This window comes from Meles meles, chromosome X, assembly GCF_922984935.1.
Source record: "Meles meles chromosome X, mMelMel3.1 paternal haplotype, whole genome shotgun sequence".
Taxonomy (NCBI): domain Eukaryota; kingdom Metazoa; phylum Chordata; class Mammalia; order Carnivora; family Mustelidae; genus Meles; species Meles meles.
In genome coordinates, this window is record NC_060087.1 from 72,344,527 (window position 1) to 72,371,830 (window position 27,304).

At 34.9% G+C, this 27,304-nt stretch overlaps 1 protein-coding gene across 9 annotated transcripts; it reads left to right on the top strand.

The window, feature by feature from the left end:
- The first annotated feature begins 1,172 nt into the window (after positions 1–1,172).
- ZNF711 (zinc finger protein 711) lies at positions 1,173–26,975 on the top strand. Of its 9 annotated transcripts, none has more exons than XM_045995465.1 (11): positions 1,173–1,330; positions 3,076–4,402; positions 4,760–4,864; positions 11,047–11,607; positions 17,340–17,495; positions 18,390–18,527; positions 20,595–20,732; positions 21,417–21,494; positions 21,578–21,625; positions 23,357–23,500; positions 23,984–26,975. In XM_045995465.1, exons 3-11 carry the CDS (start codon positions 4,786–4,788, stop codon positions 25,159–25,161), a joined length of 2,520 nt encoding a protein of 839 aa, XP_045851421.1. In that variant the 5' UTR covers positions 1,173–1,330; positions 3,076–4,402; positions 4,760–4,785; the 3' UTR covers positions 25,162–26,975. The 9 variants fall into 9 exon arrangements, with proteins under 9 accessions (XP_045851421.1, XP_045851420.1, XP_045851419.1 ...); XM_045995464.1 differs by having other exon boundaries at positions 3,076–4,397; XM_045995463.1 differs by having other exon boundaries at positions 3,076–3,203; positions 4,141–4,864.
- Positions 26,976–27,304: the final 329 nt, after the last annotated feature.

Genomic DNA, 27,304 nt, shown 5'->3' on the forward strand with positions numbered 1-27,304 from the left:
AATCCTTTAGTGGTATATTAGGCCATAGGGAACTGGAGAAATTAGCTAATTAAGAACAGTGATAGGTTTTATTTGTAAAATATTCCAATTATTTAGGCAAAAGTAATGAGTCACCTTCATTTATTTTTTAGGATCGTATTCTTTCCCTGCTTTAACACTGCTCTTCAGTCCAAATGCTTACAGTACTAAAGCTAAATTTTCACATTATAAAGCCTTTTTTTAAAAGATTTTATTTATTTATTTGACACAGAGAGATCACAAGTAGCAGAGAAGCAGGCAGAGAGAGAGAGGGAAGCAAGCTCCCTGCTGAGCAGAGAGCCCAATGTGGGACTGGATCCCAGGACCCTGAGATCATGACCTGAGCTGAAGGCAGCGGCTCAACCCACTGAGCCACCCAGGCGCCCGAGATTATAAAGCCTTTTGCAAATACAGCCTTTTAGTCACATCTCATCTCTCTCTCTTCCTACCCATCACCATGGAATTTCTCACTGTTCTCCCATTTTGTGCAGACCTAAGCTGAGAGTGACACACTGAAGAGATATTTTGGGTTCGTTTCCTTTAGGTCCCTTGCCCACCTCTCTCTTCTATGCCTTTTTTCATTCTTGTTTACTTTCGTCATCGAATTGTCTACCTTTATGAAATATAAAGGGAGTTTCAAGCAGGGAAGGAAGGAAACTGCAAAACACACACAGGGTTTTTGGTAGGGAGACATACCTCTTACCACTCTGGACGGCCTAATTGGTCAAATCCTCGAGAGTAGGGCCGGTGTTTGTTTTGTTTTTGTTTTTGTTTTTAAATGTCTTCCAACATGTATTAGAGGTTCAATGAATTGCCATTCAGTCATTGATTTTTTTCCTCTCCCCCTCCCCCTCTCCCTTGGGAAACCTGGAAAACAGAAAATCTTCCCACGGAAACTCCTCAGGGGTGCCCCAAGATCTAAAGCTTTTTTACTTGGACCCGCGCGCCTCGCCCGCCATCCACTACCCACCACCCACCACTCACTGCAAGTCCGCTGCGTCTCCCAGCACAAACCCAGCGCGGGCTTCTCGAGCTCCCAAGTGCGCGCGCGCGCGCGCGCTCTCTCTTTGGCCCCCTACCCTGCAGCAAGGGCAGCGTGACGTAATGCAACCTCAGCATGTCGGCAGCGATATAAAGAAGGACAAGGCGGCGCGCCTCCCAGACGCAGAGTAGCTTGTGATTGGCTCGGGCTGCGGAACCTCGGAAACCCGAATGTGAGGACCTTACAGATCCACAGCTGCGACCCCCGCAGAAACCTGGAGCGCGGTCAGAATCCTACCGCCGGCAGCGGCGGCGGCAGTGGTGGCAGCAGGTAAGGAGACGCCTGAAGAGAAAGTCGAGGGATTTGGGTCCGCGGCGCTCAGTGTCGCCCGTGGGAGAGGAGGAGAGGCTCACACCCAGCTTGTAGTGTGGAGCGAAGGGAACAATGGAAGTGGCGTCTAGTCCCTCAGCTTTGCCTCACCCTCGGTCTGGCAGTTTTTCCTCTCAGCCGCAGCTGGCGACTGGAGGAATGGAGGGAAGTGGAGTGTTTCCCCACTACAGGCCACCTCTCCTTCCTCTAGGCCAGATCCCCTAGGGGCAGGAGCCGTCGTTGAGACCGTCGGTGCTTTAGGGTGACGGGAAAATGGCGGAAAACAAAACGGTGAATTGAAGAATGCGGCATCCCCCTGGCATTTTCTCTCGGCGACACCCCCCAGTATTCCTTTCATTGGCGCCCCCTCCCGTTTCTCTGTCCCCCCACCCCGCCTGCTGTTTATGGTAACCTTGGAATGCGTGAGGGATGCTGGCGTTTGCAAGGAGGTGGCACCGAATCGGGCATATTAGGGGGTAGGGAGCAGGCAGAGCCTGGGGGGAGGGCGGGTGTGTGCGGCAGTTGTCGTCTCCACTGAAACACCACCATTTTGGTTCCCAGCCGTCTCCCGTGTAGCGGGGCCCAGAGAGCGCGAGGAGGATGAGGGGTTGGGCAGCACGGCGTGGGTAGCAGCGGTGCAACCGCTGCACCAAGTGAGAGGAGGGAGGAGGGGAAAGGGTATTCTTGTCTCTTCGCTTTCTGCCTTTCCACGGAGAAGGTTCTCTGGTTCGGTTTAAAATCCAGTCATATGGGGAATATAGAAGAGGGCACGTGTGTGCGTTCTGCCCTAAATGACTGAAACTTGGCATGGTCGTGGGAAAGGGAGACTTATGCGGGAAGCGGGTTGCGTCCAAAGCTGCAATACTGCTACTTGCCAGAGCTCCTTTGTCTGCTGTCTCCGCAAATACTACTTTCATATTCTCTTGCTCTGCTGCCTTAAGATTTCTCGTCCCCTCTCACCCTGTTTACATCATCAAGAAGCTAGGTCTGGAATGAGCTGTTTGCAGGAGACGGATGAGAGTAAAATGTCGGGTTTTTTTTTCTTTTGGTTGTTGTTTGTTTTGTGATTTCTTCTCCCCGTACACTGATAGGAAGATACTTACTTGAAGCGTACTTAGCGGTTACCTCCATTCAATAAGGATGTGAGATACTCTTGAGAATTCTGAGGAGTCCACCTATCTGTTGGCTATTGAATACTTAACACAATGCTGTTCTCATACCTTAGTTATTATTGATCTTATTTTAAACTTCCTATATGGGAAGAGGTGCTCCAATTTATTTATTGGGTATTCATACAGTGTGATACTTCCTGCAGTAGTTGCACTATTTGTTAAAAAATTTTACACTTAATTGAGCGCTAGTGCAGATTTTTCTCTATCCATTTGGCAAGGAGAAAGCTTGCCCTTGGTTGATTCTCTTTCACTTTCCGAAATAAGGTGTTGCTAGTGATTTTTAAATGTGCTGTAGAGAAGATTTGATGTAATGAAGTGGTTGAATTCTGAGTGTAGTAATGTTGCTTATATCGTAGTAGATAGTTGTTTCTGTCAGAATCCATTCTGATGCTTTTTAGATGAACAGATTGGAGCATTTGAGCCCTTCTCATCCTCACCCTGCATACTAAAGTGTAAAGAAAATTCTCAAGTCGTATAAGAGATTTGGTTTAAAATGTTTTAAAATGTCTAATTATGAATGTATTTTTACAATAGGTAAAGAGAACATTTTTCCAAAGAAAATAACATAAGTCAGAAGGAAAAATAACAAAAACAAATTGCTGCAGATTTTATTTTACAATATGTAAGAAAATCTACAATCTCTTCGAGACAGTCATATTAAGGTGATTAACAAATTGTTTTATCTTATTTAATAATTAAAAGTAAGTGTTTAAAACATTTTCAGGCATTTGCAGTTGTTCTATTAGTTATGTGATAAAGAAAGCAATTATTTTAATTAAAGCTGAAATAGTACACTGTTTTAAATGTTAAAAATAAGTCCTTATGGCATTTTGATTTATCTCCGTGAAATTGGGGTAGTTTATCATGAACTCTAGGTAGTTTATCATGAACTCTCCTGGCCTCTGATGGCTTCATTTTGGAGGCAGGAAACAATGTGGTATTTGAAAAAAAAGAAAAAAAAAAGACAAAATACAGCCAAGAACTTCTGAAACTTTGTAATTTTGTTAATACATAAGTAATTTTGTTGAAATATTTGATAAACAGAAAGAACACCTACTGCTGTAAGGATTTTTATGTACATGATTAAAATGTCATATTCTCCTGCCTTCTGTACACTTACAGAACTTTAAAGCAAGGAAACAGAATCTTTGTGATCTTACTTAAAGATAGATTAAGTTGCTTTACATGGCAGCTTTCTAAAAGTTTAACGATATAACCTCATCTTTTGTGCAATATAGCCCAATTTATTCAACACTCCTAAATAAAAATGAGACAAATGCTTTATAAAATTGACAGTTTTTTGGTTGATATACTTCGAATTTTATGTTTGAAGGGGAAATGCACATATATAACAGTAAGAAATATATTTAGTGACAGCACTTGACTTTAGGTTCCATACTGTCTGGTGATCTTAAATACAGGATACATCACTTGAAATGAAATAGAATCCTTGCTTTCAAAACTAGCTTGAAGCTAGAGTGACTTTATTAATGATTAAGGGGAAAAAAATCAGTTGTACAATTGTAAGTAAATGATATTCTGAAAGGAACAATTTGCTAAATGTTTGTATGTGATTGATCTTATCTCTACCATATTTAGGAAGCAGTCATGTTTCATGAGTCCTCAAAACTATGAGACAAGAGAATGTAGTAGAGTGAGGCCAGAAGTCCTTACTGGCTCAAAGAACTCCAGGGAAACTGGGATAGAACATTTAACATTATAAGTAGAACCCCGAGAGCCAGAGGTGAAACACAAGTTTATCTGCAGAGCTCCGCTGCAGGGCTGAGCTGGGTCTGGAAGAAATGGATGAGAACCACTGGATGAAATTCACTAATACTAGACATCTGAGTCCTCTAGTAATGTATACATATCCCATATTGCCTGTTGTCATTTTGTTCTTTTTCTTCTTTTATAACCTACATTTTAACTGGAGCGTCAGTGCTACTGTTTTGTTCTTTTGCTTGCTTCTATCACTTCCCCTGTGGCTTGTCACCCTTACTGTGCCTTATTCTCCATTATCTTTTATTTATTTCCTTTCACTTAGCCCTTCTTTTACTTATGCTTGTCACATAAAGTATCTAATCAAGGTTTTTATTTTCATTTGTAATAAGATTTGCACACCTGGTTCTGAGGCATATTATTCATTGCATTTTTCTCAGAACAACATACTTTGGCCTAAATGTATTTAAACTATTTTTTAAAACCATTTCTTTTACAGAGATTTGTGAATGAACTTTGTTAAATATGGATTCAGGTGGTGGAAGTCTTGGATTGCACACATCAGACTGTAGAATGGCCCATACCATGATTATGCAGGATTTTGGTAAAGCATTTTCTTTGTTGTATTTTTTTTCTTTCATTTTTAAGAGTCAGAGCATACTAAATATCAAAACTATATTGAAGAAGGGGATAGTTTAAGAAAAGTTATTCTTTTGCTAGGAAAATTCATTTGTAGGGCTCATTTTCTTTAAAGTAAACTATGTGTCCGTAGTCTTCTTAAAATCATTCTTAAAATTTTGTGGGAAGGGTGAAGTAAGGAAACTTAGAATATAGTGGTAATGTGACATTGAAAATGAAAAGAACTCAGTTTACATAAATAAAAACATCAGTTCTCAAATGTAGGAATTATTAAATTGACTTTCTAAAGTTCATTTTAAATTGTATTGCTGCAAAAACTGGAAAAGGAACTACTTCAGTCATTACAGAGAAGTTAGGTGTTTATATAGTGAGATATAGGAAAATCATGCATTATGTGGTTAATTATATTCTGATGCAATATCCTCAGAAAGTTGTTTCTAATAACATTACATTTTTCCTTTAAAAAAAAAAGATTTCCTACTTTTGTGGCCAAGTTTTTCAGTAGACTCTTAACAGTAGTTATTTGGATGAAATGTTAAGACTATCACAGTCAACAAAGAAACTGAATTGGGGCAGGGTGAGTCTGAATTATAGAAGAGATTGAAGTATCCGAAGTATAAGAGGCAGGGATAGTGTGGTAAGAATTGAAGAAAAGTGGAGTGAGAGTAGAAAAGACAAATAGTAAATTGGGATAAAAAGTAAAGAGAAAACAAGGTATTATGGAATTATCAAAGATAATATTGGGATGGGGGATTACAACTAGTAATGATTTTCTCAGTTAAGAAAATGCTACCAGTGTTTTCACATTAATGTGAATATGTTATTTTGTCCCTTTTAAGGCCTATAGTATTGAGAGTCAGAAGAACTGGATTCTAGTCTTGGTAGTCCTGTTAGCTATCTGTGTAAACTTGGGCAAATTACTTAACTCACTTTTGTGAGGGGGTTGGATTAGATAACATTTAAGGTCCTCTCCAGTTCTATGATTCCTTGACACTTTTGTCTGATTAATAAAGATGTGGTGCATAGATCAAGATTGAATGTGGTGGGAGATTGAGATGACTATGTAGTGAATTGATGAAATAGAAAACAATCATTGATTCATTTTGCTAAATGAGTCAGAAGTCAATTGTGTTCATTATGGATGACTTAGAAGTGATCTTGGATGAAAAAAGTACAGGAATAAATTCTAGAAGCAGAACAAAGAACTGAAGAGTAAAGATTTCACAAAAATTTTTGTGAATTCCTCGCTAGAAATAGTTTTTAAAATACTGGAACACTTGAACTTCAGAATAGTAAATAAGTGTTGGTTGAAATGTCACCTTTAATTTTTTTGCCTTTTAAAAATATCTCAGAGGGTACTTGGGTGGCCCAGCTGGTTAAAGTGTTTGCCTTTGGCTCAGGTCATGATCCCAGGGTCTGAGATAGAGGCCAGCATCAGGTTCCCTGCTTAGCAGGGAGCCCTTTCTCCCTCTCCTGCTGCTCCCTCTGCTTGTGCTTTCTTTCTCTCTCTCAAATTAATAAAATCTATTAAAAAATAAAATAAAATAAAAATATCTTAGAAATGGAATAAATACAGCATTTTCTCCATATGATACAAAAAATTTAACCTACTCTGTAGCATTTGGAGAAGTGTCAGACCCCCTTCACTCCTGAAGAAGTTGCCTGTTAACAAGTAAAGCCTAACATCTTTCTAAGATTGAAAAAAAAATATCTGTTTAGTGCTGGTGAATATTTTCTTGGTCTTCCTCTTACCTTTTTCATTGTTCCTCCTTGGTGTCTTAAGGTTTAATCAATCCTTTATTATGTCTAATACTTCCTTTTAGTTGCTAGGGAAGTAGAACATGCATATTGAAATACATTATGTACATTCTTTTTTTCCTTATTTTATTTTTTATTGAGATAATAATTCATATAACATGCAATTCACCCATTTTAAAGAATAGAATTCAATGGTTTTAGTATATTAGCAGAGTTGTGCACACATCACTGCTACCTAATTATAGAACATTTTGTCATTGGAAAAATAAAACCTAATACTCATTAGCAGTCACCCCCAACCCTGCTCCAGACTTAGGCAAGCACTAATATTTCTGTCTATGGATTTACCTATATATAAGTGGAACCATACCCTATGTGGCCTTTTAAGTTTTATCAGTATTGTAGCCTGTATCAGCTTCTCTTTAAATTTCTGCCAATATCAAAACTTAGATATTTGCAGTCCCATAAATTAATGAAGTTTGTGAAACACTTTGGCATACACAGTTAAAGCTAACCAAGTAAGGATAATATGTAATGATACGATGTATCACAGGATCTTTTGATTCTATAATGTTCTTGGTGGGGATAGGATCGCTACTATATTAAGGATTTGAAATAGTAATTTAATTCAGAAACTCATTAGACCAGTTTCTTTTGAAGGATATTTGAGATTTAAAATTTTTTAAAATTTTTATTTATTTGAGAGAGAGTGTGAGAGAGTAAGCATGAACAGGGGGAGGGGCAGAGAGAGGGGAGAAGCAGACTCCGCTCAGCAGGGAGCTCCGCTCAGCAGGGAACCCCGCCCAGGCTGGATCCCAGGACTCTGGGATCATGACCCGAGCCAAAGGCAGAGCTTAACCAACTGAGCCACCCTAGTGCCCCTGAGATTTAAAAAATTTACGTGATTTGTGTAATAACTTTGCTTGTGTCTCAGGATAATAGTTGTCCTTGGAATCTGTGCCTCTGAATTTACTAGTTAAGGTTTTATTGATGCAAAAACTCTGTGTTGCTCTGTGACTTAAATAGCAAAACAACCTTAGATAGTGGCCCAAGATAGACCCAACAAATACTAAATTTTATCCTATACCTCTGGTGAAATTCCAGGTATTTACATTTAAATGAAATAACTTTAGTAAAATGGGAAATGCTTGAAATGATGACTTATTTCTTACTGTTGTTTGGTTATACAATTTCACACTTTTTAAATAATGATTTCTTACCATTTATAATTTGTCACCTAGTGACATAAATAGTTAATGCCACTCAATGCTGCTTATTAAATGTTTTAAAATTTAATTGAGTAACTATGTGATAGATCTTTTTACTCATTTTTTTTAAAGAGAGAGAGAATGCATGCACAAGTAGGGATGGGGAGAGGGAGAATGAGAGAGAGACTCTTAAGCAGGATCCATGCCCAGTGTAGAGCCCAATGTGGGGCTCAGTCTCACAACCCTGAGATCATGACCTGAACCCAAATCAAGAGCTGGATGCTTAACTGAGCTACTCAGGTGCCCCAGATTTTTTACTCTTTCTTCTCTCAAACTATTCCTTTAATAGTGAGGTTAACCCTATAAATCTCTTAAAAAAACAAACAAAAAAAAACCAAATAGTCTCTATGGTAAGTAAATTCTATTCTCCTTTTGGCAGGTAGAATTAAGTCTAGAGTTAAACAGTAAGTTCAGCCCTCAGCTTGAACCTTGAGCAAGCTTATTTAACTTCTTTAAACCATAATTCCTTCATACTTTTTATAGTTCCTTCATATTAAAAAGGAGATAATAACACAGATAATACATGTAAAAATATTAGCAGGTTGCTTGGTTCATAGTCATTGGTTCATATAGCTAGTGTGTAGGTAAATACCTAACTTTATTTAGAAATTCATTGGGATCTAGCAGATGAGCTGATAAGAGGAAAAAGCAAATTTAATAGGAAATGTCTTGGATCTTGTCCTGAGTAATCTGTCAGCACCCTGTGGGGAACTTGTCAATTCCTTGTCTAGGATCCTTGATATTATTTAGTTATTATTTAGATATTTTTTAGTTCATATTTATGCTTGTAAACAAGCATATTTGGATTTATTTTAGCTTAGATCTGATTTATTTTGACAGGCAAGTTCCTACTAGAGTAGAGACTAGAATCCTCCCAGCCGGGTTCATCTGAACCCAGGCCAGCACTAAGCATTATTCTCTGCTTGATCATTACCTAGTGTCTATTCTCAGGAACCACACTAACCTCCAGAATTTTCCATATTTTAAGTCTGACCTGTGGAAGGATTTTATAAAATATTAATTTAATTTTTTATATACATAGAATTCCAATACTGTGAATTTTATAGGTTTAGCGTTTAATTTTTTCCTTGCTAAAAACCACATTCCTAATCTGGTTGAATGCTGAATTTGAACCTTCACCAACTGCCTGTCTCCGAAATGGCCGGTGGAGAAACAAGTGAATAGGAAGTACTTGTTTTATACATGCTTTCTTTGTCTACCGATTTCCAAGATTGAGGCAATGTCCTTTTGGGATAATATGGTGGTTTAGGCAAGAGTTTGAGAATACTGAGAACAATGCAGAGGGATTGAAAGGAAGATAATTCTGAAAGGTAGCTTTCCCTTCTCACCTTATCTTTTGTTGGGTAAGAGTATTAATAATGTCCACTGGTCTCCATCCTGACTTGCTAACTAACTTCCATAATGCATTGGTTAATAATAATGAACATTGGTTAGCAGATGGCACTCTTTCAGGTATGACTTTATGTGAGGAAGACTTTGCATTAGATTATTTAATGTAGATAATTTTGTTATAATCTGGTCCATAAACTCTATTAACTTGTTTTCTGTACACTTAAGTGAGGCAGGATTTAAGAGTTCCTCATGAAGGGATTTTACACTTTTACATTTGTGAAGGGGGTAGGAGTTGGTGTTTACCATGCTACTCAAGAAAAACGTTGTTTAAAGCTTTGTTCCTGCAGATTTACTAGTTTAGAATTTAGTGCAGTTTAGAGCCCCTGTGTATTAATTATATCAAACCAAATCTTTATCTAAAATGAGTTGGAATTTTCCCCTCAAAATCGGGTGTTAAAAGATTCCTTCCTCTTTTGAATATAGCAATTTTTATAAGGAAGTTTAGAGACTTTTATGTTTATAATGCATATTTTATAATATAGCCACCTTGTCATATTTTACTAACTTAAACATATTAATACCCATTTATGTTTGTGTGCCCTTTTTATTTTAATTTTAGTTTTTTGAAATACAAGACTCACAGGAAGTAGAAAAAATAATACATAGTGTCCTGTGTAGCCTGCACTCCTCTTCTTCCAGTGGTGACATCTTATATAACTGTAGTACAATATCAATTCTAGAGATTCATTCAGGTGTTGAATGTATGAATAGTCTGTCCCCTTTTTATTGCTGAGTAGTATTCCATGGTAAAGATGTGCCAGAGTTGTTTTTACCAACTATTTATCTACTGGGAGTACATTTGGGTTATTTTCAATTTTTTGCTATTATGTGTAATAGCTACTATGGTCTCTTATGAATTTTTTTTAAGATTTTATTTATTTATTTGACAGAGAAAGACACAGCGAGAGAGGAAACACAAGAGGGGGAAGTGGGAGAGGGAGAAGCAGGCTTCCCGCCCAGCAGGTAGCCCGATGTGGGGCTTGATCCCAGGACTGGGATCATGATCTCAGCCGAAGGCAAACGTTTAATGACTGAGCCACCCAGGCACCCCTGTTATGAATTTTCATCTACAGTTTTTTGTGTAAACATATGTTTTAATATCTCTGGGGAAAATGCCCTGGAGTGTTATTGCTGGGTTGTATGGTAAATACATGTTTAATTTTGTAGGAAACTGGCATATATTTTCCAGAGTTTCTGCTACCATTTTACATTTCTACCAGCAATGTATGACAGACCATTTCTTTGTATCCTAACCAACCTGTGGTGATATTATTCTTTTTTTTTTTAATTTTAGCTGTTCTAATATAATGATATCTCATGTGGCTTTCATGTTTTACTTGAAAATAACGTGCATTATTTTTAAGGTCGTAATTTAGATTTTACTGACATTGTTTTCACCTACCTTCACCCCAGTGCCTGGTTGGTGCTATTTTGTTTGTTTGTTTTTCACTTTTATGTAAGTTCTATGCCCAATGTGGGGCTTGAACTCACAACCCTGGTTCCAAGAGTCATGTATTTATTCTACTGACTAAGCCAGCCAGATGCCGCTGGTGATGGTTTTTAGTGCAGTTAATTTTTTTTTTTTTATGATAGTTTGGCCAGAATGATTTCCTATTTTTAAAATGTTTTGTATCATCTCATACATTAAACATGGTACTTTTAATTAATAAAATAACTTTACTTTTTTGAATAATTGTTTGTATTATAGTGGCTGGAATGGCTGGTACTGCACATATCGATGGAGACCATATTGTTGTTTCAGTTCCTGAAGCTGTATTAGTTTCTGATGTTGTCACAGATGATGGGATAACCCTTGATCATGGCCTTGCAGCTGAAGTTGTCCATGGGCCTGATATCATCACTGAGACTGATGTAGTAACAGAAGGTGTAATTGTTCCTGAAGCTGTACTTGAAGCTGATGTTGCTATTGAAGAAGATTTAGAGGAAGATGATAGTGATCATATCTTGACTTCTGAGCTAATTACAGAAACTGTTAGAGTACCTGAGCAGGTTTTTGTGGCTGACCTTGTTACTGGTCCTGATGGACACTTAGAACATGTGGTCCAAGATTGTGTTTCAGGAGTTGACTCTCCCACAATGGTATCAGAGGAGGTTCTTGTAACTAATTCGGATACAGAAACTGTGATTCAAGCAGCTGGTGGTGTTCCTGGTTCTTCAGTTACTATTAAAACCGAAGATGATGATGATGATGATGATGATGATGATGATGATGTCAAGAGTACTTCTGAAGACTACTTAATGATATCTTGTAAGTGAAACGAAAGACAGAATTACTTGGGAGATTGATTTATATATAACCTGGGAAGGCTTTCTGGGATGGGGAATCTATTCAATATAAATCATGGGGATAGTCTTTTTGAAAAATAATTTTTTCCAAAGCTGTATTGTTGGGATGCTTTTTTGAACTTGCTCATATTTTTTTTAAAGGTTTTATTTATTTATTTGACAGAGAGAGAGAGAGAGAGAGATCACAAGTAGAGAGGCAGGCAGAGAGAGAGGGGGATGCAGGCTCCCTGCTGAGTAGAGAACCCAATGTGGGGCTCGATCCCAGGACCCTGAGATCATGACCTGAGCCGAAGGCAGCGGCTTAACCCACTGAGCCACCCAGGTGCCCCAGAACTTGCTCATATTTTTAATTTACTCATTGAAAGTTCATATCCAGAATTAAGCAAAATACTGTAATTAATATCTTAGAGCAGAAAGGAAGGTTCAATAAGAACATTAACTGATACAATTTTTAATGGTAAATATATATATTTCAAAGTGGGAAGTTTATGTAGCCACTGCTTTCTTTTTATTGTAGCAGGTACTGGAGTTGTCAGTCCAGTTTTGCTTAGGAATTTAAGCATATTATATTACGAAATGTGTAATTAATTTTTTATTAAATACTTGAAAAGGAAATCTTAAACTCTGTGTTCTGCAATTCTCCGTGTTTATTTTGTTTGTCTAAATGTGCATGTGTATATTCTAAGCAAAAAAATACTTTACTGTGTTTATTTCAGATTGCTTTATGATGTCTATAAGACATTCTATCTGAAGGAGGAAGATAGAAATATCTTGTTCTCATTTTAAGTGGTGGGTTTGCCTGAACAGCAACAATAATAAAAATCTCATGATGAGTTATTGAAGGAGAGTGAGGAAGAAGTGGGTCTATTCTTTAAAAATTGGAAGGGAGCATGATGGAAGTAATAAAGATTAGATAAAACTTCACTTTTTCATGGTGGATTTTTGTGCTTCTCTTTTTAAAATAAAAAGGATTGATTGAGAAGTACATCAGCAGGTAGAGTTATGTGTATGTGTTTATAATGTGATTGTATGTTATATGTGTATCAGTGAATTTAAAACTGAAAACCAATTGGATTTATTTAATTTGTAAATATGATTCTGAAGTCTAGCATGTTAACTTTTTCCCTCTAGAACCACTTTTCAGGGTGAATATTTACATTGTTTCTAAGGGAATAAGTTATGCCACTAAAATACTGTCTGCAAATGTTATTACCTCTTTTTAAATTGATGTCCATTACTGAAGCAATTCATATTTACATCTTAGCCTGATGTTAAAAAAAATATGGGTGATCATATAAAATGGTGTGACAAAAGTTGGCAGCTGTTCTGTGTCAAAATAATATTATGCCTTTAAAAAAGTACTTGTCAGATCAAACTCTTTGATATTAGAGTAGTTTAAAATTTAGACATCATATGTTTTGTGAATTGTCAGACCTTAACATATCTGCTATGATTTGATTCTGCAGGAGATTTTTAAGAGTTTCTAGAATATTTTAATTTACACTGTTTATCTTTATTTTGCCATATATGTTAAATGCAAAGGATTTTTGTCCTACTCTAATAGGAGTAAACTGAAGATTATAAAGAAAATTGTATTGCTTGAATAATGCTGGGACTGTTCTAGGGGAAATTTAGACTGGGAATTAATTAACTCCTTAATCATTAATAAAGAAACAGCAATGATTTTTTAAAACCCATTTAGAACCTAAGCAGTTTTTTACTGTAGAAAATGTAATATGCAGAAATTAAATATTTTTTTATATCACCCATTTTCTCACCACACAGATCCTTGACCATTTTTATAATGGTTATACTCAAATTGGAGCTACTTACTCATTACAATTTTCATTTATTTTATTTTATTCTCTTTTGATTTAGCTTTTTCCTTTCTTCCTTCAAAATTTTCATTTCATTTTCTCTACCTTTTGGTTTCTCTTGGCCCTTGAATCTTATAGGAGTTATGAGAATAAATTGTCATAAAGGCCTCAGTGCTAATTTTAAAAGTCCTCTTTTCTGTTTTGCTTTTTTTTCCCAAGATAGAGATTTTCAAAATACCCAAGAGATAAAGTAGAGGAATTAAAACAGACCTTTGTCTTCTTCCTGAATCCCTAAATACTCCCATAAGGAAATCTTTTCAGTAGCTGAATTTTACAGGTAGGGAATTTGTCTTCTCTCATATCTGAGGAGCATTTGAGCTTTTTCCCCTTTCAGGCCAAATGTCACAAATTCTCTGTCTTAGCAGATGTTTAGGGTTTTTCCCACTTGTGCTTAAGTAACTTGAAAATTAATATAGAACAACTGTATGATTCTAAAATTATCTTAGGTGTGCTCTTCTTTAAAAGTACCTAACATCCATAAAACATTTATGGGTGATGATTTCCTTTATAAGAGCTGCACTGGAAGAGGAATGTTTCATTAAATAATGAACCAATATAAAGCATTCAATTGTTTTTTACCTATAAAATTTGTTTATATTTCTTTCAGGAACATAATTTTATATAAAGCAAAATTTCTTGTTAGGGTCATTATGGGAAATCCCAACAAACCTCACCGATTTCAAGGCTAAAAACAGAAAAGTTTAAATGTTTTTTTTAATATAATGACTTTGTTGAGACACAGTTCACGTGTCATAAAATTTACCATTTAAGGCACACAGTGGTTTTAATATATTCATAGCATTGTATAACCATCACCACAATTTTGGAATTTTTTTCCTCACTCCAAAAAGAAACCCCATGCCCTTTAGTAGTCACCCTGGACCCACCCCCCTCCACCTATCACTCTCCCTCCCCTGGCCATCACTAATCCAATTTCTGTTTCTATGGATTTGCCTATTCTCAACATTTCATATAAACAGTATCATGTAATTTGTGGCCCTTTATGTCTGACTTCTTTCACTTAGCATAATGCCTTCAAGGATCATCCATATTGTAGCATGTGTTATGTGTCAGTACTTCATTCCTTTTTATTACTAATATTTCATTATAAGGGTATACATTTTATTTATCCATTCATTGGTTGATGAACATTTAGGTTGTTTCTACTTTGGGGCTGTTATGAATAATGCTGCTGTGAAGATTCATGTACAAGATATGATGCAGACGTATGTTTTAAGATATCTTGGGTTTACACCTGGGAATAGAACACCTTCATAATCTAAATGTTACTAACTTTTGGTTGTTTCAGTGCTAGGAAGTATAGATCCTTTACATATTGCCTGATCCGATCTCTGTGGTTATTATAATAATAGAGCATTAATATACTCTATATTGATAATAACATTTCTACCAGATAATTTTGGTAGATGTAACACAAAAAGGGTACAATTAAAAAGCCTACTCAGCTTTTAAAAGGAATATTGAATTTTTAATCAAATTGTGCTGTTGAGATATATAAAAGAATATTGAACATTAGCAAACTTGCCAACAATGCATCTTACTGTTTTATGTTACATTTAGCACCAGTAGAATTCTGTGATGCATATAATATTACCTGCTACTACTGTCTGGAACGTCTTGTGGGTTAAGAAACAGCACTGTGGGACTTGGATATTGTAAGCCTTACAACAAGCAAAAAGGTTAAGCCTTAGTTTGGGGTATTTTGAGTATTATTTGCATTAAGAAGATCTTTGAGGATCCTTTTCTAAAATCACTCCATTGTCTATTAAGTCTTTGTTAACTTTGTTACTTTCTATAACAAAGAAGATAGAATATATCTTGGTTAAGTTCATGGTTTATCTTTTAAAACTGCACACAAGCATCCTTAATAACTTTATCATCTTTCATGAACTTAAAATACAGAACAAGTTTGGTTACTCCGTATATTTCAAAATTGTTCATTCTGAGGAATCTAAGTAGAAAATAATGGATACATTAAGCTAAGGACCTTAAGGCATGGTATAAATGGAACCAGAATAGCAACAGTTATTTCAGTACTTAAAGTAAAAGCTATGGTACAAAGCTATGGAGAAGTAACCACAAACTGTATTTCATTTCATGAGCTTAAATTTTGTGAATTATAGTTTTAATTCCGTTTTTGCAGAAGGAACTATGATCACTTTAAACTATCCAATTATACCAAATGAGAGTATTTTCAGTATTCTATTAATTTACTGTTAGTTATTCCAAGTTAAGAAATTAATATTTTGGACACTTTGAGGTTTTTGCATAACCTATGTCTTTATTTTCAAGAATGAGAAAGCATTTTCTGGAAGCGTAACTTTCCTTTTTTTTCTGTGATGTCATTGTTTTAATTTAACATATTTTTAAAAAAGCTATTAATTCAATATCAGCTACTTCATCATCTTTTAATCTTTCATTTTAATCTGTCCCATTGTCAAAAATAATTTTGCCAAAAAAACATAGTATTAGAATTAAGGGCTATTATGGAATGAAAATATTTATTCTATTTATTTTGATCACTTGGGTCCTTTCTTTCATAGACAGGCTATTTGAACTCTTAAATAGTATGGAATCATTTCTGTTATATCACAAAGTTGAAGTAGCTTTGCATTGTTAAAAAGAATTTCTGAAACTTAGTGTCTTTCACCATTTTGAAAGGCCAAAAGAATATTTTCGAGCTTGTAGGTATCAGATTTGAAACTGAGGTAAGGGAAATCTGGACTTTAACCCATTTAGATCTTCTTGAAATTCATTTTTTTAAGAGTACTGAATTAACTTTTTTATGTCACTTTATTCTTGTTCTAAACAGTTCTGGAACGGTTTAGATATAGGCAGAGGCTTTAGAATTTTAAGTTTCATATATGATGCTGTGATATACATAATAGGAAGGAGCAGATTTTCCATACAGATTACATTTCAGTTTTTGTAGGTACAAACATTGAAATAAAAAATGGTAGACATATAATATTTGGGGAAATGTATTACTTAATATTTGTGGTCAAAGAACAAAGTTTATTAATATATACTTACTGCGTAGTTTGTGCATAGTATTCATGTGAAAATAAATGTTATTCTTAAAGCCTGTAGAGCAGAGAATCAGAATTTTAAGCATACTTAAAATGTAAGAAATATTTTCATATTGTTGCTTTACCTTTGTACATGATTTTGGAGTCTAGCATATGTTAGTAAATAGAGAAGTACACAAAATTTCTGGTTTGAAGTTGTCTTCCATTGACTCAACAGGAATCAAAAGTATTAAGATTTTATTTTTTTAATTTCTAAAAAGCCCTTTCTATAAAATAATTCAGCTGTTTTCTGTTTCCTCTTATTTAATTCTAGATTTCATATGCTAATTTGTTTTAGAAATATTGCTATTTTATTTAGAAATTGTTGCTTATGTGAGCTTATTTTATGAGTACTATGTATTTTATGTTTTGATTTTTTTCTGTTTATTGACTGGGTGTTAAGATTTAACTTAAAATGTTGAACGTAATGGAAGATGATTTAATCATTTCCCAAACTGTTTTAATTAAAACCCTATGGTTATTAAGTATTTCATATATAAATTAAAATTTCCAAATAAGTTTTTATATGGTTATGATCATGTAATGTATATGATCTCATATACTGGTTTTTTTTCATGAATCATATCACTTTCAATAGTTGCACAATAATTCATTAAGTGAATATAGTGGATAGGTGATTAACACATTCATGTTTCACTTATGCTTAACATCCACTAAATGTCAGTTGTACTTTTTGACTAAAATAGTTTCTTCTTTATATTTTACAGTGGATGATGTTGGGGAAAAATTAGAGCATATGGGGAACACACCATTAAAAATCGGAGGTGATGGTTCACAAGAAGATGTTAAAGAAGATGCATTTGGTTCAGAAGTAATAAAAGTGTATATATTTAAAGCTGAGGCTGAAGATGATGTTGAAATAGGTACAAATCTTAATTTATTTCTATAATAAAAATTAAAACTAATTCTTATCTTTACTGGCAACTATTCTAAAATTGTCTTTAAAGTGCAGATTTTTTATAGGTTTCTTTGGGGATGGAATATTAAAAAATTGTATATGAATAAAAAGGAATGCAGAATATGTCATTCTTGGATTCTCTCAGCATAAGTAGACTATTACAGTTGGAACTACAAAAACAAATGAGTGGAGAGGATTTGATTTAGAGTAGAAAGTAATACTGAGTGTTTAAGGGTATGCTAGAGGTAAGCTGCTTAGAAATCCTAGTTCTGCAATTTAGCTGAGTATTGGTGAGTTACTTAACCTCCTTCTGTCTCAGTTTCCTCATCCATGAAATGGCCATAATGATAGTAACTACCTCATAGGGCTATTGTGAAGATTAAATGGGCAAAACACATGTTAAAGGCTTATATAGTGCTTGGCATGTGTATAATGTGTTAACATTTGTTTTTATTTCTCAGTGGTTACTGAAATTTAGAGTGTTATTTTTAAGAAAATTCTCTTGACACTTGGAAATTTATATTGGAATATTTTGGGGAATACTTTTTTCTAAAGGAAATTGCTCCTTTTTAAAAAAATTTTTGAAGATTTTATGTATTTATTGGAGAGAGAGACAGAGAGTAAAAGAGAGAGAGCACTAGTGAGGTGAGGGGCAGAGAGAGAAGCAGACTCCCTGCTGAGTGGGTAGCCTGATGCAGGGCACCATCCCAGGACTCCGGGATCATGATCTGAGCCAAAGCACTTTAACCAACTGAGCCATCCAGGCACCCAGGAAAATATTTCTTATACATCATTCTTACTAATTTAGGAAATTATTCCATGATACTTCTCTATTTTGATATGTGATTTAATTTTTAAGGTGGAACAGAAATTGTCACAGAGAGTGAGTACACCAATGGACATTCTGTAGCTGGAGTGCTTGACCAGAGCCGAATGCAGCGGGAGAAGATGGTTTACATGGCAGTTAAAGATTCTTCTCAAGAAGAAGATGATATTAGTAAGATATCAGTACAAGGGCACTGTAGTGACTTGTCAGTAGCTATCATGAATTCTTTTAAAAAAATAGATTAGGCAGTCTTAGAAATACAAGCACTATATAGGAACTAAGTTCAATAAAAGAAGTCTGACCTTTGCTGTAATTATTTTAAAAGGAAATGGTCCTTTTGTCCAGTCATGCATACATGTATTGTTCAAATCAGCAAACATGAAATACTATGTCTCAGATTCCAGGGATACAGAGATAAATAACATATGGTTCCTGACTTCATTAGTCCCCACAGATATATATGGAATTATGGGAAATCTATTTTGTGTGTTATTGGATATGTTGCATACATGCTAACACTCACAACTCATCTCTGAGGTAGGTGGTATTATCTTTGTTTTATGGAAGGAAAAAATGCTCAGGGATATTAAATAACACAAGATAATTTCAATATTAAGTGAGGAATGTAGGATTTCAACTCATATCTGCCTAAATACTGCCAGTGTACTTTCCACATGGCAGTGAACACTGTTGGCCTCTCTCTGGATTTAGCAATGGAAGGGTTAACTGGTGGTTCTCCTGTCATTGAAGGATTGGATAAGTAAGTATTCTTCCAAATAGGTGAAGCTGCCAGAATATTTACTTATTATGCCTTTGATGGTCTCCAGGTAGTTGCTGTTTAAGGTTTCTTGGGGCTGAGTACCATAGGGTGAAAATAACTCTTCAGATTTCCTTTCCCGCCATGCTGCCCATTTCCTTACGAAGACATGTTACTCTCTGCCTGCTTTCTTTTCACCTCAGTGTAGGAATGCAGTCCTTCCCTAAGGCTTCTTCTGTCTTCTTGACATGCTGAGAAAAAAACTATTTTGTTTTGCCTTAGAAGGGCAAGAGCCTCCACTTCAGTACGTTACCTGGATGATACTCAGTTTTACCTATACTGTACTCTGATCTCCACTCCTCAGATTTCCTTCCCTAGAAGCCATGGGAAGCTGAATTCCAATCCCAAACATGAATAATACACCACAGTTGAAAATATAAGAACAAGTAAGTCTAGAGGATTTGATTGAAGAGGAAAATCATTTCTATTGGCCTCTAAATTCTTTATTATTATTTTTTTACTCATTGGTTGGTAAAGGGGCACAAGGGAAGGTGGGAGACTGAAGCTGAGGTTAGCTGATGCCAGAATTCCTTGGGCATGTGGCAAATTTTAATCAGTGTCTCTTTCTCATCAGTTGAAAGAAGGGAAACTTGGAAGAACAGGGATACTTTTTCTCCACATTTTTTCCCACATTTCTTCCATAGTGAATAGAAGATCCCAGGATGTGAGTCAAAGGAAAAGCATAAATTCAAGCCAATTTTTTTACTTAACAGCCTAAATCTAAGTGGGTTATATCACATAAAATACACTAAATGACCCTCTAGGTTTAAATTTTTTACACCAATACTATATTCTTTAAAAATGAGTCTCACTTAATGCTTTTTTTTCTCAGTAGGGTCTCTGAAAATCCTGCCTCTTAAAAGGTGTCCACATATTCGTGAGCACCAGCTTATATATGTATTGTGCGTGTGTGTGTGTGTGTGTGTATGGATATATATTACATATATATGTGATTTTAATTATTTTTATTTAATTTTTTTCAATTACTAGTATTTTTTACTACTTTTCTTTGCATGTACACTACTGCATTTAAGTTACAGAATGTGGGGTAGCAAGGACCACTTTCTAGTTTTGATTCTATGGGAAATGCTTTCTGAGTTCCAAAGAACAATCAGGCAGAATTATGGACTGCAACCTTTTTTTACAAATTTGTAATGCCCAATGGACTGTAAAATCAGTCGGTATATTTCAAGCGCACATGTTTTATATAACCTAAAAGTCCTTTTCATAGGCTAGGTTCTAAGAATAAGAGTTTTGATAAATGATTGTCTCCTAGTGGCACTAGTCTCCAAAGTGCCTAATGTCATTTTTAAATTAACCAAACTGAAATCTTGACAGTTGAAAGATTTAAATTGTTTGGAATTTTTACCCATTTATTAAATATTTGGGGTTATAAACAAGCAATTATTTCTAAAATTTAGGTTGCGCTGAAATAGCAGATGAAGTTTACATGGAAGTCATTGTAGGGGAAGAGGAAGGAACTTCTCTCCCTGAGACTCAGCTTGAGGACTCTGATGTTAATAAAACAATTGTCTCTGTTGTCTGGGCTGCGGCATATGGTAGGACACTGGTATTTTTTCACCTGATAAGTACATATATCTATTTGATCAGCCTTTAGGTCATTAAATATGCTGTGCTCATGCCCCCCCATGAGTTGACTAATATTATAAAATGTTTTGCTGTGGACTGATTAATATCTAGATACTTTTACATGATTTTCCTACCATATAGCTTGTTATTTAAAATAAACCTTGCTTAATGCATTGTTTTTCAGTAGGATTTATTTAAAATCCTACCTGCATAAGTGAGTACCATAAAAATTTTTATTTTCTAAAATAGGAATATCCTTTGAAAATTGGTCCTTCCCTTTTTTCAAAAACTTATTTCATGTTTTAGCAACACAAATAAGATTTTTGGGGTTTGAAAAACAGAAATCCAGGTATGCTCTTGTACAAAGTATCTAATGGAAGGTTAATTTATCAAGTTTTTTTTTCTATTTTACCTCATTCCTACTTAATTTACAAAAGGTCCAGGTATACTCTTTACTTTGAAAAATTTTGGTGTTCCAATTCATTATCTTATCTCGGTTTTTTCAAAGGTTCATTCGTTCAACAGTCGTTTATTGAGCATCTTCAATTTTGAGTGTATTCTGCAGAAGTATCTACTCAATTTTTTATTTAAAATGTAAGATTGTTCTGGATGTTAACAGTTCCAAGGATGCTAACAGTAGCCCTTATTTTCAGTGCGTGAAATTATATCTAATCTATGGGAGAGGAAGAACTCAACAAAAAAAAAATTTAATCCAAGGAACAGTGGTCAAAGTAAGATTTTTGTAGATTAAGATGTGATCCACTAGTAATCATTATACTCAGCATGTAAGTTTTTAATTAGTTTTTTTTTTTAGGAGATGAGAGAAGAGTTTCCCGGAGGTATGAAGATTGTCAAGCATCAGGTGAGAGAGCATTATATATGAGATATAAGTTAAATAACCAGTTTTATATACTGCTTGGAAAATAAGCAGTTACTGGTTTGTGTGTAAAGACACTCTGACTTGCCTGGTCATATCTTATCTAGTTAATTACATAGGAGTTTGCTGTTTGGGGCAGTTGATTTTTTTTACAGATGTGATGTGTTATTCTGTGAACACAGTTCATTTTAGATTTATCTCAAGGTAAAAATGTTGGGCAACTTACAACATGAATCATAAAAGGTTGTTATGGAGAAAATTATAAAATGGAAATTATTTTGAAAAAAAAAGTAAAAATTACCCATGATATAAACCCTTGTTAATGTCTTCCTTGGGACAGAACTATTTTCTTAATATCTGTGGCAACCAGTAGATGTACATAACTGTTAAATAAAACCAATGTGTCAGCTTCATTTTTCTTTTTAGTTATAATACATACTCCATATAGTGTTATTCCATGGTTGATAGTTCTTTTTATTTTCTTAAGCAAAGAGACTTTTTCTCATGATAAAATGTCTGACTCTTCTGTTTCTACCTTTAGGAGATACTTGACTCTAAATTTAAATGTAGATGTCAGAGGAAATGATGAGAGGCATACATCACAGCCTATAAGCTAAATGGCTTTGCAGGTCTACATTTTTTTTAGATATTTATTTATTTACTTATTTATTTATTTTTATTTATTTATTTGAGAGAGATCAGGGGGAGGAACAGAGGGAGAGGGACAAGCAGACTGCGCTCAGTGCAAAGCCTAACACAAGGCTTGGTGCAGGGCTCGATGGGGGGCTTAATCTCACAACTCTGAGATCCTGACCTGAGCTGAAATCAAGAGTCAGATGCTTAATGGACTGAGCCACTCAGGTGCCCCATGGGTCTACATTTTTAAACTAAATTGCATGGCATAACAGATTGGTGAGAACTGAGATTTTATTAAGTACTTTATTCTGTATACACTGATGCCACTGAAAGTGTGGTAAATTGCCTGCCACATCTATCTTAGTCTTTAATATCAGTCTTTTTTTTTTTTTAAAGATTTTATTTATTTATTTGACAGATAGAGATCACAAGTAGGGAGAGAGGCAGGCAGAGAGAGAGAGAGGAGGAAGCAGGCTCCCTGCCAAGCAGAGAGCTTGATGCGGGGCTCGATCCCAGGACCCTGGGATCATGACCTGAGCGAAAGGCAGAGGCTTTAACCCACTGAGCCACCCAGGCGCCCCTTTAATATCAGTCTTAATACATTTTACATTAATTAAATTATCATAAGGCATATATACAAGAGATATATTTTTTGTTATATATTACACATTGTCACCATGACTATATTGGTTCACTGACACATACATATTTCTTTGCTAAGTCTCTTTAACTTCATCAGCCTTCACTGGTGAGAAATTGATCTGATGCTAATATTTTGTTTTGGCCATAAAAGTCTCTCATGTTATATTCACCTTATTAGTTTATTGCTTTAGGATAAATAAATCGAGATATTTTAAAGTTAATTTCACATGATATCTTATGTATAGTGTTTACAGATTTTGTATGTGTGTGTAATTGTATGTGTGTGTATAAAGGTATAAAAGAGAGAATATGGATATACTTTGTGAAATTTAGCACCACAATGGCAACTTAATGCCATGTCATATCTAGTAATTCATCTAACCAGAAGCAAATAGTATAAATATTATGTAGTTTAATAGTGTATCAATTTTTTTCCAGGAAACGCCTTGGACTCAACATTAGAAAGCAGAAGTAGTACAGCAGCACAGTACCTTCAAATTTGTGATAGCATTAATACAAATAAAGTACTTAAACAAAAAGCCAAGAAGAGGAGAAGGGGAGAAACGAGGCAGTGGCAAACGGGTAAAATACTACTACTTTCTTTTATGAATATTGCCATGATTTGAAATGTGGAAGTCATTTTTTTTATAAGCAAAGGAAACAGAGTCAGTTTTTACAGTGTAGTCCCACTTCCATATACCTGTGTTTGATTTAAATAGTTGGTTTTTTTTTAAATACTTGACTGGTATATAAACTGTGTTTGTTTGCTCTTTACCCAGATGTGAATTTTCAGGTTGGTTTCACAATAAAGGGTGCCTATTTCTAGTTTACAAAATGTATATAAAATGTTGGTAGGTGAGTAATCTATAGTATAAAGATGCTTAGGACGTTTTAGTGAGTTATTTCATCATAAGTTGCTTTTAATGTACATTTTATCCTGCAAGATTTTATTCTACTAGTACAGTTCTCACATTGTGAATGCCAGCTAATTTTAGCACCTTTATTGTAAAACCCTTTAAAACATCTGGCCAAATGTCACAACTTCCTTTTTTTTTTTAAATGTAGCTGTTATAATAGGCCCTGATGGACAGCCCCTGACAGTATACCCTTGCCATATTTGCACAAAAAAGTTTAAATCCAGGGGATTCTTGAAAAGACACATGAAGAACCATCCTGATCATTTGATGAGAAAAAAATATCAGTGTACAGATTGTGACTTTACAACTAACAAGAAAGTGAGTTTCCATAACCACTTGGAAAGCCATAAGCTTATAAACAAAGTTGACAAAACCCATGAATTTACAGAATACACACGAAGATACAGAGAGGCTAGTCCACTGAGTTCAAATAAACTCATATTAAGAGACAAGGAGCCGAAGATGCACAAGTGCAAATACTGTGACTATGAAACTGCAGAACAAGGACTATTAAACAGACATTTACTGGCTGTTCACAGCAAAAATTTTCCTCATGTTTGTGTTGAGTGTGGGAAGGGCTTTCGACATCCTTCTGAACTCAAGAAACATATGAGAACCCATACTGGTGAGAAGCCATATCAGTGTCAGTATTGTGTCTTCAGATGTGCAGATCAGTCAAATCTGAAAACTCACATTAAGTCTAAGCATGGTAGCAATTTACCATATAAATGTGAGCATTGTCCTCAAGCATTTGGTGATGAGAGGGAGCTTCAACGCCATCTGGATTTGTTTCAAGGACATAAGACACACCAGTGTCCTCATTGTGACCATAAGAGCACCAACTCAAGTGACCTTAAGCGGCACATCATATCTGTCCATACTAAGGATTTTCCTCACAAATGTGAGGTCTGTGAAAAAGGTTTCCATCGTCCTTCTGAGCTCAAAAAGCATAGCGATATCCATAAGGGTAGGAAGATTCATCAGTGTAGGCACTGTGACTTTAAAACATCAGATCCATTTATTCTTAGTGGTCATATCCTTTCAGTTCACACAAAGGATCAGTCATTGAAGTGTAAAAGGTGCAAGAGAGGGTTCAGACAACAAAATGAGCTCAAAAAACATATGAAGACCCACACTGGAAGGAAGATTTATCAATGTGAGTATTGTGAATATAGCACTACAGATGCATCTGGCTTTAAACGACATGTGATATCAATACATACAAAAGACTACCCACACAGGTGTGAATTCTGCAAGAAGGGATTCCGAAGACCATCAGAAAAAAATCAGCATATTATGAGGCACCACAAGGAGGCTCTTATGTAATAAGGTCAATATAAAGAAGGAAGCTATTTCAAGAATATGATATGCTACATGGGAGGAAAATTTCATGAACTGTTTCATGTAGTTCCAAAGCTTGATAATAAATCATAACTTTACATTCTTTGTATTAGAGATCTTGAAATATTTGAATTGACGGGGGATCTCATAGCCCTTTGAAAATTACTTAAAGAATTTAAGAAGCACCATAGAATGGTTGCAGAAAAACTCTTAAGTGTCTATTTAATAGTATTATATGCATAATTAAACTACAGAAGGGAAAAGCAAAGACAATGACTTTATTTGGCTGATCACACTAGAGATAAATGTTTCCGAAGAAATCATAATCGAGTTTAGCAATGCTTTGCTGTGGCAAGCAAGTCTCACTTCAATGTGATTTTCGAAATGAGGTGGGGCAATAAAATGCAGTCATCCATCAGTCACTTAGTCATTGATCCTTTTTTACGGTATCTGAAAATTGAATTCCAGAAATGGCAAAAGTTTTGTGTATTCATTAAAAGAAATGTCACTGAAAAACAGCTTATATTAATTCAATGCTATTAAAAAGAATTTCAGAGCTGCTAAGATTTTATCACAGGATAGGATGTTTAAAATACAGCATTCTTTGCTGAAGTCTAAGGTGAAGTCTGAGATGAAAGTTCCCTTTTTTCTGATGTTGAAGTTGATTTTTCAGTATGGCATATATGACAAAAGTATTTGAGTCAAATGTGGCTTTCTAAAACAGATGCAGCAGTAGTGTTGCAAATAAAGTTAGCACTATATTTCTTAATGGTCTAAAGATTAAATTGAGAGAACACAGTTTTCTTAAAAAACAATGTTTAAAGTTTCTTTTTAGGTCAGTCTCAGCAAGTAGGGTTGGTTTAGTCTTGCTTGCTCTAATGTTTAATGGTGCAATTTTATGCCATTATTGAAAATTTTGATTTTTAAAATCTATATACCATATTATTAACATGCATTTTCAACGTGAGGCAGCATATATGCAGTATTTAACAAAACACTGTGTTGCCAATAGAGTTTGGAGGTGGATATTCAGTTTACAGTGTATAAATTTAAAATATGCATCCTTTTAACAACGCTTTGTGTTAGCATGCTGCAAATCAAAATGGCGCTTAATATAAAAAGCTGGTTTAGGGAAATTTAATGAAAATCTTGTTCATAAATGTAATGCATATGATGTGTACTTTTAAGTTATAGTTGCTTCATGTTTACACTCAGCTGTTCAACATAATTAAAATGTAATTTTACTTTATGCTATATTGTGGCTTTGTGTTTGAAATAATGTTCTCCTTTCTGTTTCTGCACCAATGAGAATCTGTTCCTTGAGAATAAATTTTTTATCTTTCTTCACTTCAGAATATTAAATTTGGAAAATTTAAAATAGTGTGTTATGTGGCTGTAAATGATGTACACGCTGTAAAATAAGATTGTCATTGTTATGTGGGATTATTATTTCTAAATGTTACTTATTGAAATGAGCATACAATAAAAAGCATTTATTGCACTTCAAGGGTTTATGAATTTATTTAAAGTTTGGTGTAGTGTTCACTCTTTATTAAAAGGCTTTCTTCCTAAAACTACTCTTAGGTAATTTGGTCCATAATTTAATGTCTTGTAGATTTTGTGCATTAACAACATGAGCTAGAAACTTAAACAATTATGATGACTATGGCATTATTATTCCTCAAAACTGTATATTTCTGCTAAAACTGTGATGAAATACTATAAAGGTTCTCATTTTAAGACTTGGGATTTAGTATTATAGAGAAAACTAGAAATTCCTTTCCTGCTTAAGTAACCCAAACCTGAGAAAATAATCTAATTATGTTCCAAATAGACCAATACACATTCAAAAGGAAAAGCATTAAATCAAGTGTTTAGGAAAGATTTCTGCAAATCAGCATAAAAATAATAGACTATATTCAAATCATTTAACATTCAATAGAATTCATGAACCTAGATATATATAGCCCTATTGCTTAAAACTGTCAATTGGGCTAATTATTCCTAAATGATCACTAACAGAAAAAGAAGAAATCTTTTAGCCACTATATGTTAGACCAGTGCTTTATAAGCTTTAAGGTCTATGGAGTTCACCTAGTAATCTCATTAAAATACATTTTTTTTTTGT